The sequence below is a fragment of the Mustela erminea genome, chromosome 19 (assembly GCF_009829155.1).
Source record: "Mustela erminea isolate mMusErm1 chromosome 19, mMusErm1.Pri, whole genome shotgun sequence".
NCBI classification, from domain to species: Eukaryota; Metazoa; Chordata; class Mammalia; order Carnivora; family Mustelidae; genus Mustela; species Mustela erminea.
The window spans coordinates 1538256-1551714 of NC_045632.1; the positions used below are offsets into that span (position 1 = coordinate 1538256).

A 13459-nucleotide genomic window follows, 5' to 3' on the forward strand; every position below is an offset into this window, starting at 1 on the left:
TATTCAAACCCTTACTTATTTCCAGTTTAAAAAATTACCCACATTCTACAATTTTTTTCTATTAAAATTGCTTTATCATAAATTATTATTCTATGTTTCCAGGTGGGTATGCACATTTTACATATATATACATAGTATTTACATAGATATATATGTATGTATGTAAAATGTGCATACTCACCTGGAAATACTATATATCCTATATATGGTGTACATACACTATATATATATGTGTACATATATAGTATGACTCTGCTCTAACAAACTTGTGTATTTTTCAAACCCACCAATAGAATGCATTGTTTTTGGAAAATAGAGACTAGCAAGTAAAAGGCAATCCTATCTTAATAACCAACACATTTCATAAGATGTTCAGAAAAATTCAAGATTTTTCCTTTCTTTGTGTGAGTGGGAGGACAGGGATGGAGAACTTGATAAAATTAAAGCCCTCCAAAAGCATCACAGATTCTAACTAAGGAGGTTTGAATTGGACAAAGACTGTAACTCTTAGAAATCAGTCAGATTAAAAGAACTTTGATGTCAATATGGAGACTAAAGAACCAAAGTATTATAATTTTGACATTTATTAAAAAAGTATTTTTCATTAGTAACCATTTCTGACACTTTTCAAATCTTACAGTAAAACTCTACCTTAACACACAGGGCAGGAGTAAAAAGTCAATTATGTAAAATGCAGTGTAACCAAAAACACTGTTTTCCAGTTTGTACTGTCATTTAAAGTGCACATACATGTGTACACACACACACACACACACACACACACACACACACATAGTGCTAAACTTAAACTGATGATATACTGTATAGAAAGAGACCACGTGGTAAGAATTCAGCTCCTCCTGTTTAAGACAGGACAAAGGATGGGAGCCAATCCCTGCAGGGTTACAGCCAAGTTCACGTAATTTCAGACTGCAATATTGCTTGATATCCAGTATTTCAAGGAATGTTTTCACATTTGAAGTGCTTATATCAAGGTTACTTGCAGGATTCCTCCTCCAAGCATTTTTAAATGTTTTTTTTGTGTGTGTGTGGGGGGGGGGGGATGAACTTAATAAAATTTTTAAATAGGATACTTTTATACATTTTTAGTCATTAGGCAAAAAGTACTGAGCACCTACAATGAGTTACACAATGTCATGGTTTTGTAAACTCAGTAATGAATGAAGCCCCTTCCCTCACTAAGCTTGTATTAGATAGGACATGGGTTTAGGCACACTCGTCATTGTACTTTTGTTACTCTTATCTTTCAAAAGCCCTAGTGCAACGATAGTTAAAGTCACGCACAATGCCTGCTAAAGTTGTGACAAAATTCCTTTATGGGAACTCTCCGGTTAGATGTCTCTGCTGTGTGGTCGGACTATTGTGAATGTCGAGGTTGGGTAGAAACATTACATTTTCATTAAAGAAATTTTTTCTACTAATAATAGCTGTAGCGATTGGAAAATTTCAGTTCCTAGTTGAGGGTTTCAGAACAAACAGAACTGTTTTATAGAACTTCATTTCTGTACGGATTCTCTGATGGATAATCCTTACCATACTCTTCACTTTTATAGAATTTATCACCACTGTGGACTCTCTGATGAATAAGGAGACCTGAGCTCCAACGGAAACCCTTACCACATGCATCACATTTGTATGGTTTCTCTCCTGTGTGGACTCTCTGATGAGCCTGAAGGTTTGATCTCTGACTGAAGCCCTTTCCACACACCTCACATTTGTATGGTTTTTCCCCAGTGTGGACTCTGTGATGAGCTTGAAGACTTGAAAACCCACTGAAACCCTTACCACACTGTTCACATTTATAGGGCCTCCCTTCTGTGTGGACCCTCTGATGTGCTTGAAGGCGTGAACTCTCACTGAAGCCCTTTGTGCATACCTCACATTTGTATGGTTTCCCTCCTGTGTGGACCCTCCGATGTGCTTCAAGGCGTGAACTCTGACTAAAGCCCTTCCCACACATCTCACATTTGTATGGTTTCACTCTAGTGTGGACTCTCTGATGACCTTGAAGATAAGCTCTCTGACTGAAGCCCTTCCCACATACCTCACATATATATGGTCTCTCTCCAGTGTGGACACTCTGATGGCTTTGAAGGTATGACCTCTGACTGAAGCTCTTACCACACTCATCACACTGGTATGGCTTCTCTCCTGTGTGGACTCTCTGATGGGCCAGAAGAGTTGAGGCCTTACTGAAGCCCTTACCACATTCTCCACATTTATAGGGTTTCTCTCCAGTGTGGACTCTCTGATGAATTTGAAGATTAAAGCTCCAACTGAATCCCTTCCCACACTCCTCACATTTGAATGGTTTTTCTCCAGTGTGGACTCTCTGATGGCCTTGAAGGTGTGAACTCCGACTGAAGCCCTTCCCACACTCTTCACACTTGTATGGTTTCTCTCCAGTGTGAACTCTCTGATGGCCTTGAAGGTATGAATTGCGACTGAAACCCTTCCCACACTCTTCACATTTGTATGGTTTTTCTCCAGTGTGGACTCTCTGATGGGCTTGAAGGTATGAACTCCGACTGAATCCCTTGTCACACTCCTCACATTTATAAGGTTTCTCTCCTGTGTGGACTCTCTGATGAACATTAAGAACTGACCTATGACTGAAGCCTTTACCACAGGCATTGCATTTGTATGGCTTCTCTCCAGCGTGGGCTCTCTGACGATCTTTAAGTTTTGAATTCCAACTGAAGCCATTCCCACAATCCTTATAAGCTTTCTCTCCAGTGTGAATTTTCTGATGACCTTGAAGATATGAATTTTGGTTGAAGCTGTTACCACATGCATAATGTTTATATGGCTTTTCCCTTGTGTGGACTATCTGAAGGTCCTGAAAATGGGAGGCCAGACTGAAGCCATTACCACAGTCCTCGGAATTATAAGGACGCTGAATGTTAAGATTTGAGCTACAAATAAAACCCTTCTCATATTCCACATCTGTGTATAGTTTCTCTTCGGTGTGGGTTTTCTGGTGGACTTGAAGACAAGAACTCTGATGAAAGACATCCCCATTCTCTTCATATTCATGGGGTTTCTCCACAGTACAGACCCTAAAAATACTGTTAAGGTCTAAGCTATGACTGAAGTCTTTTTCATAAATATTGCATCTACAGGAAGTCTCCCCCGTGTGAAGAAGTTCACAAGTGTTGAGAGAGGGGCACTGACTGAAGTTCTCACCATATCCACATTTACATGGCTTCTCCTCTGTAGGTTCTCTATGTTCTCTCTGATGGGACTGCAGGTGTGAACTCTCAAAAATACAACCATCTCCTCTATGAACACTTTGATTAATACAAAGAGCTGAACTGTAACTGCAACCCTTTCTACACGGACGGTAAGAATGTGTCTTCCCTTCTAAGTGTAACTGCTGATAAACTTCCGAGCTGGAATCATCACTGAAGGCTTTTCTGTACTCATTACAGGAATAGGGCTTTTGCCCTGTTTGAATTAAGTCTTGATTAAGCAATGAAACCTTCATGATGTTCCCTCCACAATTATGGCAGCTGTAGTTTTTTTCTGTTCGGTGCACTCCCACATTGTCATTGTGATGTGATACCCAACTGGTGCTGTCACACTTACAGAAATTATTTTTCATCAAAATTTGCTGACATCTACACTGATAATTATGTGACTCTGTCAGATACATTTTCCTCCAGGAATGCTGGGATCTCCAAGATGGAAATTCTTGACTTTCTAGGCAATTGGAAACATCCTCTATGTGAGTCAATATACAGTTCTCGTCTTCAGAAATATGAACTGGCACTCCTTCCCAAAGCTTGCAGGGGACATTGCCTTGTTTTTGCAACTGAGAAATATTCCCTTGAAACTTTTTCATGGAATCTTGACACCTGGTTAACCCGTCTGCACCCTGTTGCCAGGTCTGCCGGGAAGAAACCTCTTTGGGAGAAATGTAGTGTAATCCCACTTCTTGATTACTCTCCATATTGTGTTGACTCTTGGCTCCTATAATAATAAAGACAATTTAGACATGTGCACAAGTGAATTTTTTATCCAGAGATTTTCAAGATTTTGCACTTAGGTCATGACATGAAACTTTAATGGACTATGGAAAAATTCATGTTACTTTTTTTTTTTAAAGATTTTATTTGTTTATTTGACAGAGACAGAGATCACAAGTAGATAGAAAGGCAGGCAGAGAAAGAGAGGGAGAAGCAGGCTCCCCGCTGAGCAGAGAGCCCAATGCGGGGCTCAATCCCAGGACCCTGAGATTATGACCTGAGCCAAAGGCAGAGGCTTAACCCACTGAGCCACCCAGGCACCCCTCATGTTACTACTTCTAAGAGTACTTAGAAAGTAGCTCTTCTTTGGTTATATTCAGGAATATAAGTAGGATCCACATAATTCAGGCCATCTGTATGCCTCAAAATCAGGGCTTTGCAACACAGCCTAGAAACATCAAACATGGTAGCCCTATTAAACCATGTAAGTATTATCATGGGTTTATTATGAGTTCAAAAGCCCTATTAAAACCAAGTAAGTATTATCATGGGTTTATCATGAGTTGCCTGGAGATCCCACAGACAAACTAGAAGGCGGTCTTCTCAAATTGGAAAGAATAGGATTCAAGCAGACAAATGGTTTTTGTCCTGATAATAACTTCTGCTTTTTTTCTCTGGCATGTGGGTACGGCAATGTTTTAGTTTGTGTTAGGAGATAGTGTTAAATGCTGTGCAAAGGTAAACACAGAGGTATCATATGGACTCTCTAATAAACTGTTTATCATCATGAGAATAAACTACTCTTCTAAGTCACTTTATGCTATATCACTATATCAGTTTCAACTCTTCAGAAAAAATGGTATGGTATATATGAACAATTATCATTTTTTTTTAGAACCATATCATATTTATCCATTTGTCTGTTGAAGGGCATCTTGGTTGGCTCTTTCCACGGTTTGGTTATTGTGGCCATTTTTGCTATGAACATTAGGGTACATATGGCTCTTCACTGCATTTGTATCTTTGGAGGGTTTTAGAAGGGAGCGGGGTTGGGGGTTAGGTGAGCCTGGTGGTGGGTATTAAGGAGGGCACGTATTGCATGGAGCACTGGGAGTGGTGCATAAACAATGAATCTTGGAACACTAAAAACACAAAATTAAATTAAAAAAAAGATATTTCACAATTAGCAAAGGACATTGTATAGATCAGAATGTGAAACCCTGTGACAGAATACAACTACAAAGACAGAAAAAAAAAATGGAGGTAGAGGGAGGGAGCACAGCCAAGTTCCCTCGCACCTTCGGGTGTCCTTTGAGGCAAATCACCAAAGACCAAAACTCAATGAACACTGACTTTGGCTTCTGTCCTTTTCCTGGAAAAATACTTTTTTTTTTTTAAAGATTTTATTTATTTATTTGATACAGAGAGAGAGATCACAAGTAGGCAGAGAGGCAGAGAGAGGAGGAAGCAGGCTTCCTGCTGAGCAGAGAGCCTGATGTGGGGCTCGATCCCAGGATCCTGGGATAATGACCTGAGCTTAAATCAGAGGCTTTAACCCACTGAGCCACCCAGGCACCCCTGGAAAAATACTTTAATGTTTAGGGATTTTGAAGCACCCAAAGACTTGAAGACAGGCACATTTTTGTGGAAATGGTCAGTCACTTAGTTATTAACACTCTGCTTATAAGCAGACAGCAAATCCTCATATCCTGGTAAGAAGTATCCTTCCTGCAGAAAATGGATGCAGCAGGGCTGACGTAATAATGTACTTTTATCTAGAATATTCATTTATTAAGAGTGACATAAAAGAGTTGACACTGAAAAAAACATGTCATAAACCCCAGATATTTAAGAGGAATATAAAGTGAAACAATCTTTTAGTTCCCATTTTGGAAAAGAACAACTCGAAGCTTTTATTTTTTTCTTCTTGTTACAGGCTTGGTTTTATTATTATTTTTTAAATTATGTTCAGTTAGCCACTGTATAGTATGTAATTAGTTTTTTAAAAAATATATTGTATTTATTTAAATATTTTACATTTAAATTATTTAAAATTTAAATTATTTTTAATTATTTAAATTATAAAAATTTAAATTATTTTAAATATTTTATTTATTTATTTGACAGACAGAGATCACAAGTAGGCAGAGAGGCAGGTGGAGAGAGAGAGAGAAGCAGGCCCCCTGCTGAGCAGAGAGTCTTATGTGGGACTGAGATCCCTCAGGAGCCACCCAGGCGCCCTGTAATTAGTTTTTGATGCAATGTTCAATGATTCATTAGTTAAGTATAATACCCAGTGTTCATCACGACACGTGCCCTCCTCAATACCCATCACCCTGTTACTGCTCCCCCCACCGTCTTCCCCTCTGAAACCCCCAGATTGTTTCTCGGAGTCCATAATCTCTGATGGTTCATCTCCCTCTCTGACTTCGCCCCCTTTGGATTTCCCTCCCTTCCCCTATGGTCCTCCATGCTACTGCTTATGTTCCACATATGAGTGAAATCCTATGATAATTGTCTTTCTCTGCTTGGCTTACTTCACTTAACAGAATCCCCTCCAGTTCTTTTCTTTAAAAGATTTTACTTATTTATTTGACAGAGAGAAAGGGGTGGGGGTAGAAACAAGCAGAGGGAGCAGCAGGCAGAGGGAGCAGCAAGCTCCGCGCTGAGCAGGGAGCCCAATGCAGGACTCGATCTCAGGACCCCAGGATCATGACCTGAGCTGAAGGTAGGCACTTAACCGACTGAGCCACCTAGATGCCCCAACACATATTTTTTCTAATACTTGGCAGCCCATTAACTCTCTACAGCATCCAGAAAAGAAAGCAGTAAAAAAGGATTCTTTTCATACATGAATACTATCCTTAAACATAATCATTCTTCCTTTTCTACCTGTGTTTGTCTGTCTGTCCACACTACAACATATTATCTACCAGGATGAACTCTTTTTGATTCCAGCAAACAGGAGTTACTCAATAAGCATATGGTGAATAGATCCCACAGTGACTCATTCTCACTCTCAGAACTATAAGGGCATGGATACATGTTGTTGTTCATGGGAAAGAAACTGGTGACAGTAATTCTGCTATAAAGTTGAAAAGCTGTGTAAGAGGCAGGGCTACCATTAGGGGATCACCTGCTGATGAGAAAAGCCAAGGTCACAGGAATCTTGTGGATTGAGTTTTTTTAATTTTTAGAATAACTTAAAATAGTGTATTTTTTCTTGTATAATATCTACAGGTAACACCTCATTATCCCCAACTTAAAAAAAAAAAGAAAAAAGAAAATGCCACACTGATGCCAGGGTGGCATTAGAATTGGAGGCATTGCAAAGAATGCAGGGTAAAACTCTATGGCACATCCACACGTGCTCCTCTTCGTACTTAAGAAACAATGCGAGTGGGGCACCTGGGTGGCTCAGTGGGTTAAAGCCTCTGCCTTCGGCCCAGGTCATGATCCCAGGGTCCTGGGATCAAGCCCTTTGCTCAGCAGGGAGCCTGCTTCCCCCTCTCTCTCTGCCTGCCTCTCTGCTTGTGATCTCTGTCAAATAAATAAATAAAATCTTTAAAAAAAAATTAAATCAATAAATAAATAAAATAAAATGCATTAAAAAAAGATGAAGTGAAGGGACATACTACAGGAGGCAGATAAAGTAAATAGCTTATGCATGAGAAGCTTGGCATCTAGCTAGAGTTCATCATGATGCTTAGTTTTGCTCGGTATCATCAGAAACACTCAGTATGCATCCATAAAGATACAGTTTAATATATCTTTTGGGACTGACATGGTGGCTTGAGGACATGATGGCAGCTTGCTATAACCATTTTTTTGGGGGGGGTGTTAGACGTAAACAATGATTCTTGGAACACTACACCAAAAACTAATGATGTACTGTATGGTGACTAACATAATAAAAAATAATTTTTAAAAAAAGTTCTTTCAATAGAGAACTGTACATCATTTATGACATGACCCCTCTCAAATATTTAAGAGATTAAAGTTTCCTTTTGATGAGTGGCTTTCTAATGTTAAAGTAATACAGAAAGGGGAAAAAAGGTTATTTCACTTGGTTTCAGGCTCTATGGAAAAATTATGCATTTAACGACAGTAACCTGCACTTCCTTCAGCCAGGGGTGCATACCAGAACACCTTGTCATTTCCTCCTCTTCTCTCAACGTTTAAGTTCTATCTTAGTATCAAAGGCCGGGTGCCGATGAGAAACTGTGTTAAGTCAAATTCATAAATGAACTTTTCTGATGGAGAAAATACACACTGCAAAAGAGCACTAAAAGACCTCATCTCAAGGAGGAAAGCTGAGAATTTATTTCACCTCCTTAGTGATCTTGCTTTAGAGATGGAGAAAGTCCATCATTCCAGCATCTTCTATGAACCAATTCAACAACAAATGTTATACGTGTTGTAAATACCAAACAATTCCTTTATTTTTTTTTAAGATTTTTTTTTAAAGATTTTATTTATTTGTCAGAGAGAGAGAGGGAGAGAGAGCGAGCACAGGCAGACAGAATGGCAGGCAGAGACAGAGGGAGAAGCAGGCTCCCTGCCGAGCAAGGAGCCCGATGTGGGACTCGATCCCAGGACACTGGGATCATGACCTGAGCCGAAGGCAGCTGCCCAACCAATGAGCCACCCAGGCGTACCCAAACAATTCCTTTAAATTTAATAGTTAGCTAGTTAGTGAGAGCTAATGAATTAAGAGAAAAAAAAAAATCTCAATTTATATTTTCTTTTTCTCTCCTCTTTTTTTTTTTTAAAAGATTTTATTTATTTACAGACATTTATTTACAACCCTCAGTTTGTTTCCCAGAGTCTTACTGACCTTTTAGACAGCAAGAGAAAGGAAGGCACTTATTGGGCAGTAGAGGATACGGATAAACACTTGCACAGCTCGCCACTCCCTTCACCACATCTGAGACTTAGCTCTGGGAGAGTATATTTAACCTTTGGAAGATTTCTTGGGTCTCCACTGCTTTTCCTCACCACTGAATGAGCTTGATCTTTCTGTTTTGGCAGGTTATTAGTTATCGATTCAGTTTCCTTATCAGATTGTCGATTTCTTTTCATGTTAAGTTTTGGCAAATTAGGCTCTTCATGGAATTGGTCCATTGCATCTTGGTTATCAAATCTGTGGGCTTAGAGTTTGCCTACAGTATTCCTTTATTATCCTTTTAATGTCCATAGGACCTGGGTGATGTCTCCTCTTCCATGTTTGGTATTAGTAATTAGTATCTTCTCTCTTCTTAGTGGGCCTGGCTAGATGCTTACTGATTTTAATTTTTCAAAGAACCAGCCGTTGTTTTCTTTTTTTTTCCTCTATTGGTTTCCTGTTTTCAATTTGATTTTTTTCTCTAATTCTTATTATTTCTTTTCTTCTGCTGACTTTGGATTTAATTTGCTCTTCTCTTTTTAGTTTTCTAAGGAGATTATATGGTGGATTTTAGATCTTTCTCCTTTTTAAAAAAAATATTTTATTTATTTATTTGACAGAGAGAGAGAGAGAGATCACAAGTAGGCAGAGAGAAAGGGGGAAGCAGGATCCCTGCTGAGTAGAGAGCCCAATGCAGGGCTCGATCCCAGGACCCTGAGGTCATGACCTGAGCTGAAGGCAGAAACTTAACCCACTGAGCCACTCAGGCACCCCAGATCTTTCTTCTGTTCTAATATAAAATGGCTCCAATACCCCCATTCCATGCCACAAGGCTATAATTTTAGAATCAGTTTTAATTCAGTCTGCAGGGGGAAACATATAATATATGGAAACAAGAACAGGTTATGTAGAGTGGGAGCAGAGGGCAAAATGCAGAAAATCCCCTTTATATGAGAGCATAAAATTGGCAGGGCTACCACAGCCTAAGATTTGATATCAGAACCACTATTAACAAACAAAAAAGTTATAAGAAAAACAGACTAAACATATATATAATTTAAAAACCAGATTTGTATATTTATTAGCAACATGACATTTTCTCCATATCTTCCTTATGTCTGAAGTTAGTTAAGGCAAATGTGTTAAGTTTTCTATTAAAAAGTAAATCTTAGGGGCACCTGGGTGGCTCAGTGGGTTAAAGCCTCTGCCTTCGGCTCGGGTCGTGATCCCAGGGTCCTGGGATTGAGCCCCACCTCGGGCTCTCAGCTCAGCAGGGAGTCTGCTTCCTCCTCTCTCTCTGCCTGCCTCTCGCCTACTTGTGATCTCTGTCAAATAAATAAAATCTTTTTTTTTTTTTTAGATTTTTTTTTTATTTATTTATCAGAGAGAGAGAGGGGAGAGAGCGAGCACAGGCAGACAGAATGGCAGGCAGAGGCAGAGGGAGAAGCAGGCTCCCCGCCGAGCAAGGAGCCTGATGTGGGACTTGATCCCAGGACGCTGGGATCATGACCTGAGCCGAAGGCAGCTGCTTAACCAACTGAGCCACCCAGGCGTCCCCAAATAAATAAAATCTTAAAACAAAAAAAAAAAAGTAAATTTTGGCAGGGAATTTTAACTCCAAATAAACATCAGTTTGGCACCTGTAAGATGTCCCTAAATATTTATGAAAGGTTGTGTTAGAACTTGAGGTTTAGGGGCGTTTGGGTGGCTCAGTCAGTTAAGCATCTGACTTTGGCTCAGATCATGATCTCAGGATGCTAGGACTGATCCCTGCATCGGGCTCTGTGCTCAGTGGGGAATCTGCTTCTCCCCTTCCTCACTGCCTCTCACCCTCTCATGTGCACTCGCTCTCAAATAAATAAATAAAATATTAACAAAAAAAAGTCCTTGAGGTTTAAATTATGGTTAACATATAAAGTTAAACTATGGTTGTAATTATTAACACAGTGATGTTTGGTATCCTAGTAAGCAAGAAGGGAATTAAAATTACTGAAGGAAACAGCTGAAAACAGCTGAGACCCACTGATAGGAATGGGGAGTTTCTTTGTTCAGTGCCAGACAATAATAATCTAAAGAAAGAGAATTAAAGATGAGGAATTCTTGAGAGTCTATGGACTCTGAAAAACAATCTGAGGGGTTTGAAGTGGCGGGGGGGTGGGAGGTTGGGGAACCAGGTGGTGGGTATTATAGAGGGCACGGATTGCATGGAGCACTGGGTGTGGTGAAAAAATAATGAATACTGTTTTTCTGAAAATAAATAAATTGAAAAAATTAAAAAAAAAAAAGATGAGGAATTCTTAGGGACTGTCTGTAAGAAAAACACCAACTTCTCAGCTGTTCTTTTTCACTATAGGGAGTGACAATCAGGTTGGGACAGAGAAGGAGATCAGAGTGCAAGAAAATATCTGTGAGAGATTATTTAAAGATAATGCTGAAGAAATCTGGCCCACCAGTGGACTCATGGCACTTTATTTTTATTTTTAAATTTAATTAATTAATTAATTAGAGAGAGAGAGAGACCAGGTGGAGTAGCAGAGGGAGAGGGAGAAGCAGACTTCCCACTGAGCACAGAGCCAGACACTGGGCTCGATCCAAGGACCCGAGGATCATGACCTGAGCTGAAGGCAGACACTTAACCGACTGAGCCACTCAGGTGCTCCTCACAGCATTAAAAAATAAGGCGGGGGGAAGGGGGAAGAAATAAGAGAGGGAGACAAACTATGAGAGACTCTGGACTCCAGGAAACAAACTGAGGGTTGCAGAAGGTGGGGGTATTGGGTAACCGGGTGATGGGTGTTAAGGAGGGCATGTGATGTGACAAGCACTGTGTGTTCTATGCAACTAATGAATCACTGAACCACATCAAAAACTAATGAAGCACTGTATGTTGGCTAACTGAACATAATATAAATAAATAAATAAATAAACGGATTAGTGCCATGAAGCCAAGAAAGCTTCAATACTGAAAGAGCCTAATATGTGTTCTGAAAATACTTTGATCTTCATTGAAGGGGAAGTTTCTGGGTTTCTTCAAGGTGTTCAAATGCTGGTACTGGCCTCAGGGTCCCTCAGCAGAAGAATCATTAGAACCAGAAGAGCTGTGCCACTTTGGGGTGTGTGTGTGTGTGTGTGTGTGTGTGTGTGTAACACACGTGCACACATGCAGTCATGCCCAAGTTGCTCCTGGTAATGTGAATGTGGAGGTCTCTCTGCAGTAGTTGACAGATACAAAAATCTCACACAACACTCCTGCTGGTATATCTGACATCCTTGACATGTGCTTTGGAGTCTGTCATTCCATCCTCAGACTTTCTAGGAGCCTGGACAGTAGGAAGGACTATAAACTGGGAAGGACTGAGATATATTTAGCATCTCTTGAGAAATAAAACCGAGAAACAAGGACATGGAATGTACCCCTGGTTGAGGGGGAGCACTGCCTCTCTGTGGACTTGGGGGGGCCTCTTGCCAGATACTATGCTCACTGATGTATAGAGTTGCTGCTTTCCAGTCACTTCCCACAGAGAAAATTAAAATTGCCAAATACTTTTCTGAAAAGTTTAGTGGATTCAGATCTAGCTGTAGCCAGCCAATTACCAAGAGGAAGAAGAGCACGATAATTTGTAGGGAGCACCTTCTTACTTAAAGATGAAGGGATTCCTGGGGGGGCTCGGTCGGTTAAGCCTCTGCCTTCTGCTCAGGTCATGATCCCAGGGTCCTGGGATGGAGCCTCGTGGAGCTCCCTGCTCTGCCCTTCCCCCTGCTCCTGCTCTCTCTTGCTCACTCTCTCTCTCCCTCAAATAAATAAAATCTTAAAAAGAAAGAAAGAAAGAAAGATGGAGGTTACTAAAAGTAAGGATCTCATGGTTAATGAAGTGGATGGTTTGGATATTATGGGAGATGACACTCTCTCATAATGCAAATGAAAAACAGAAACAACTTGCTATAGAAGAAAAAGAAAAAGAAAACCAAAGCCCTTGGTTTGTGGAGCCATGATGTCTGTCTGGCCCTACGGACCGAAACTTCGCTTTCCATCCCTGCTGGGAGTTTCATTTTTCATCAGCAGCCACAGGTACTGTTAAGGTACAGGGCTGGTAAAGGGCCATCACTCAGAGCCCCTGGGGACTGTGACACCTCATGGAAGCGAGGGCTGCAGGTGGCTCTAAGAGGCTGATGGCTGTACCTCAGACGGAATTAACCTGGCAGTTCCACGAAACAGATTCTGTTTACTTATGTGGCTTGATAAGTTGACTGTATATACACCTAATCACTTGTTTTACTGTAAGTAAAATTATTTTGCTTATCACTTTCCAAATATGAGACACGATTTAGTGACTGGCAAGGAAGGCCATACTTTGGAAAACAGATTACGAGATATTGCCAGATATATTATTTGGAACGTATGACCTAGAACAGCGTGAGAACACTAATGGTGAGAAACCATTTGTGAGGCTTAAAATCGATTTAGTAAGTGATGCATGTAACTTAAAAAAAACCCAGAAGATATCCGTGGTACACTGCATGTCCAGATATCACTGCATGAAATACTTGTTTCAGATGTGCAGATATATAGGTATACATACATCTG

General features: G+C 40.2%; 1 protein-coding gene across 11 annotated transcripts in view; it reads right to left on the reverse strand.

Annotated features, from left to right (window-relative positions):
* Positions 1 to 566: 566 nt before the first annotated feature.
* Positions 567 to 13459, reverse strand: part of ZNF112 (zinc finger protein 112) — a 40510-nt gene continuing 27617 nt past the window's right edge. For all 11 annotated transcript variants that reach the window (XM_032325297.1, XM_032325293.1, XM_032325286.1 and 8 more), the window contains one exon: positions 567 to 3993. In XM_032325297.1, the coding sequence (XP_032181188.1) occupies positions 1508 to 3993 (2486 nt within the window). In that variant the 3' untranslated portion in view covers positions 567 to 1507. The remainder of the gene's footprint in view (positions 3994 to 13459) is intronic.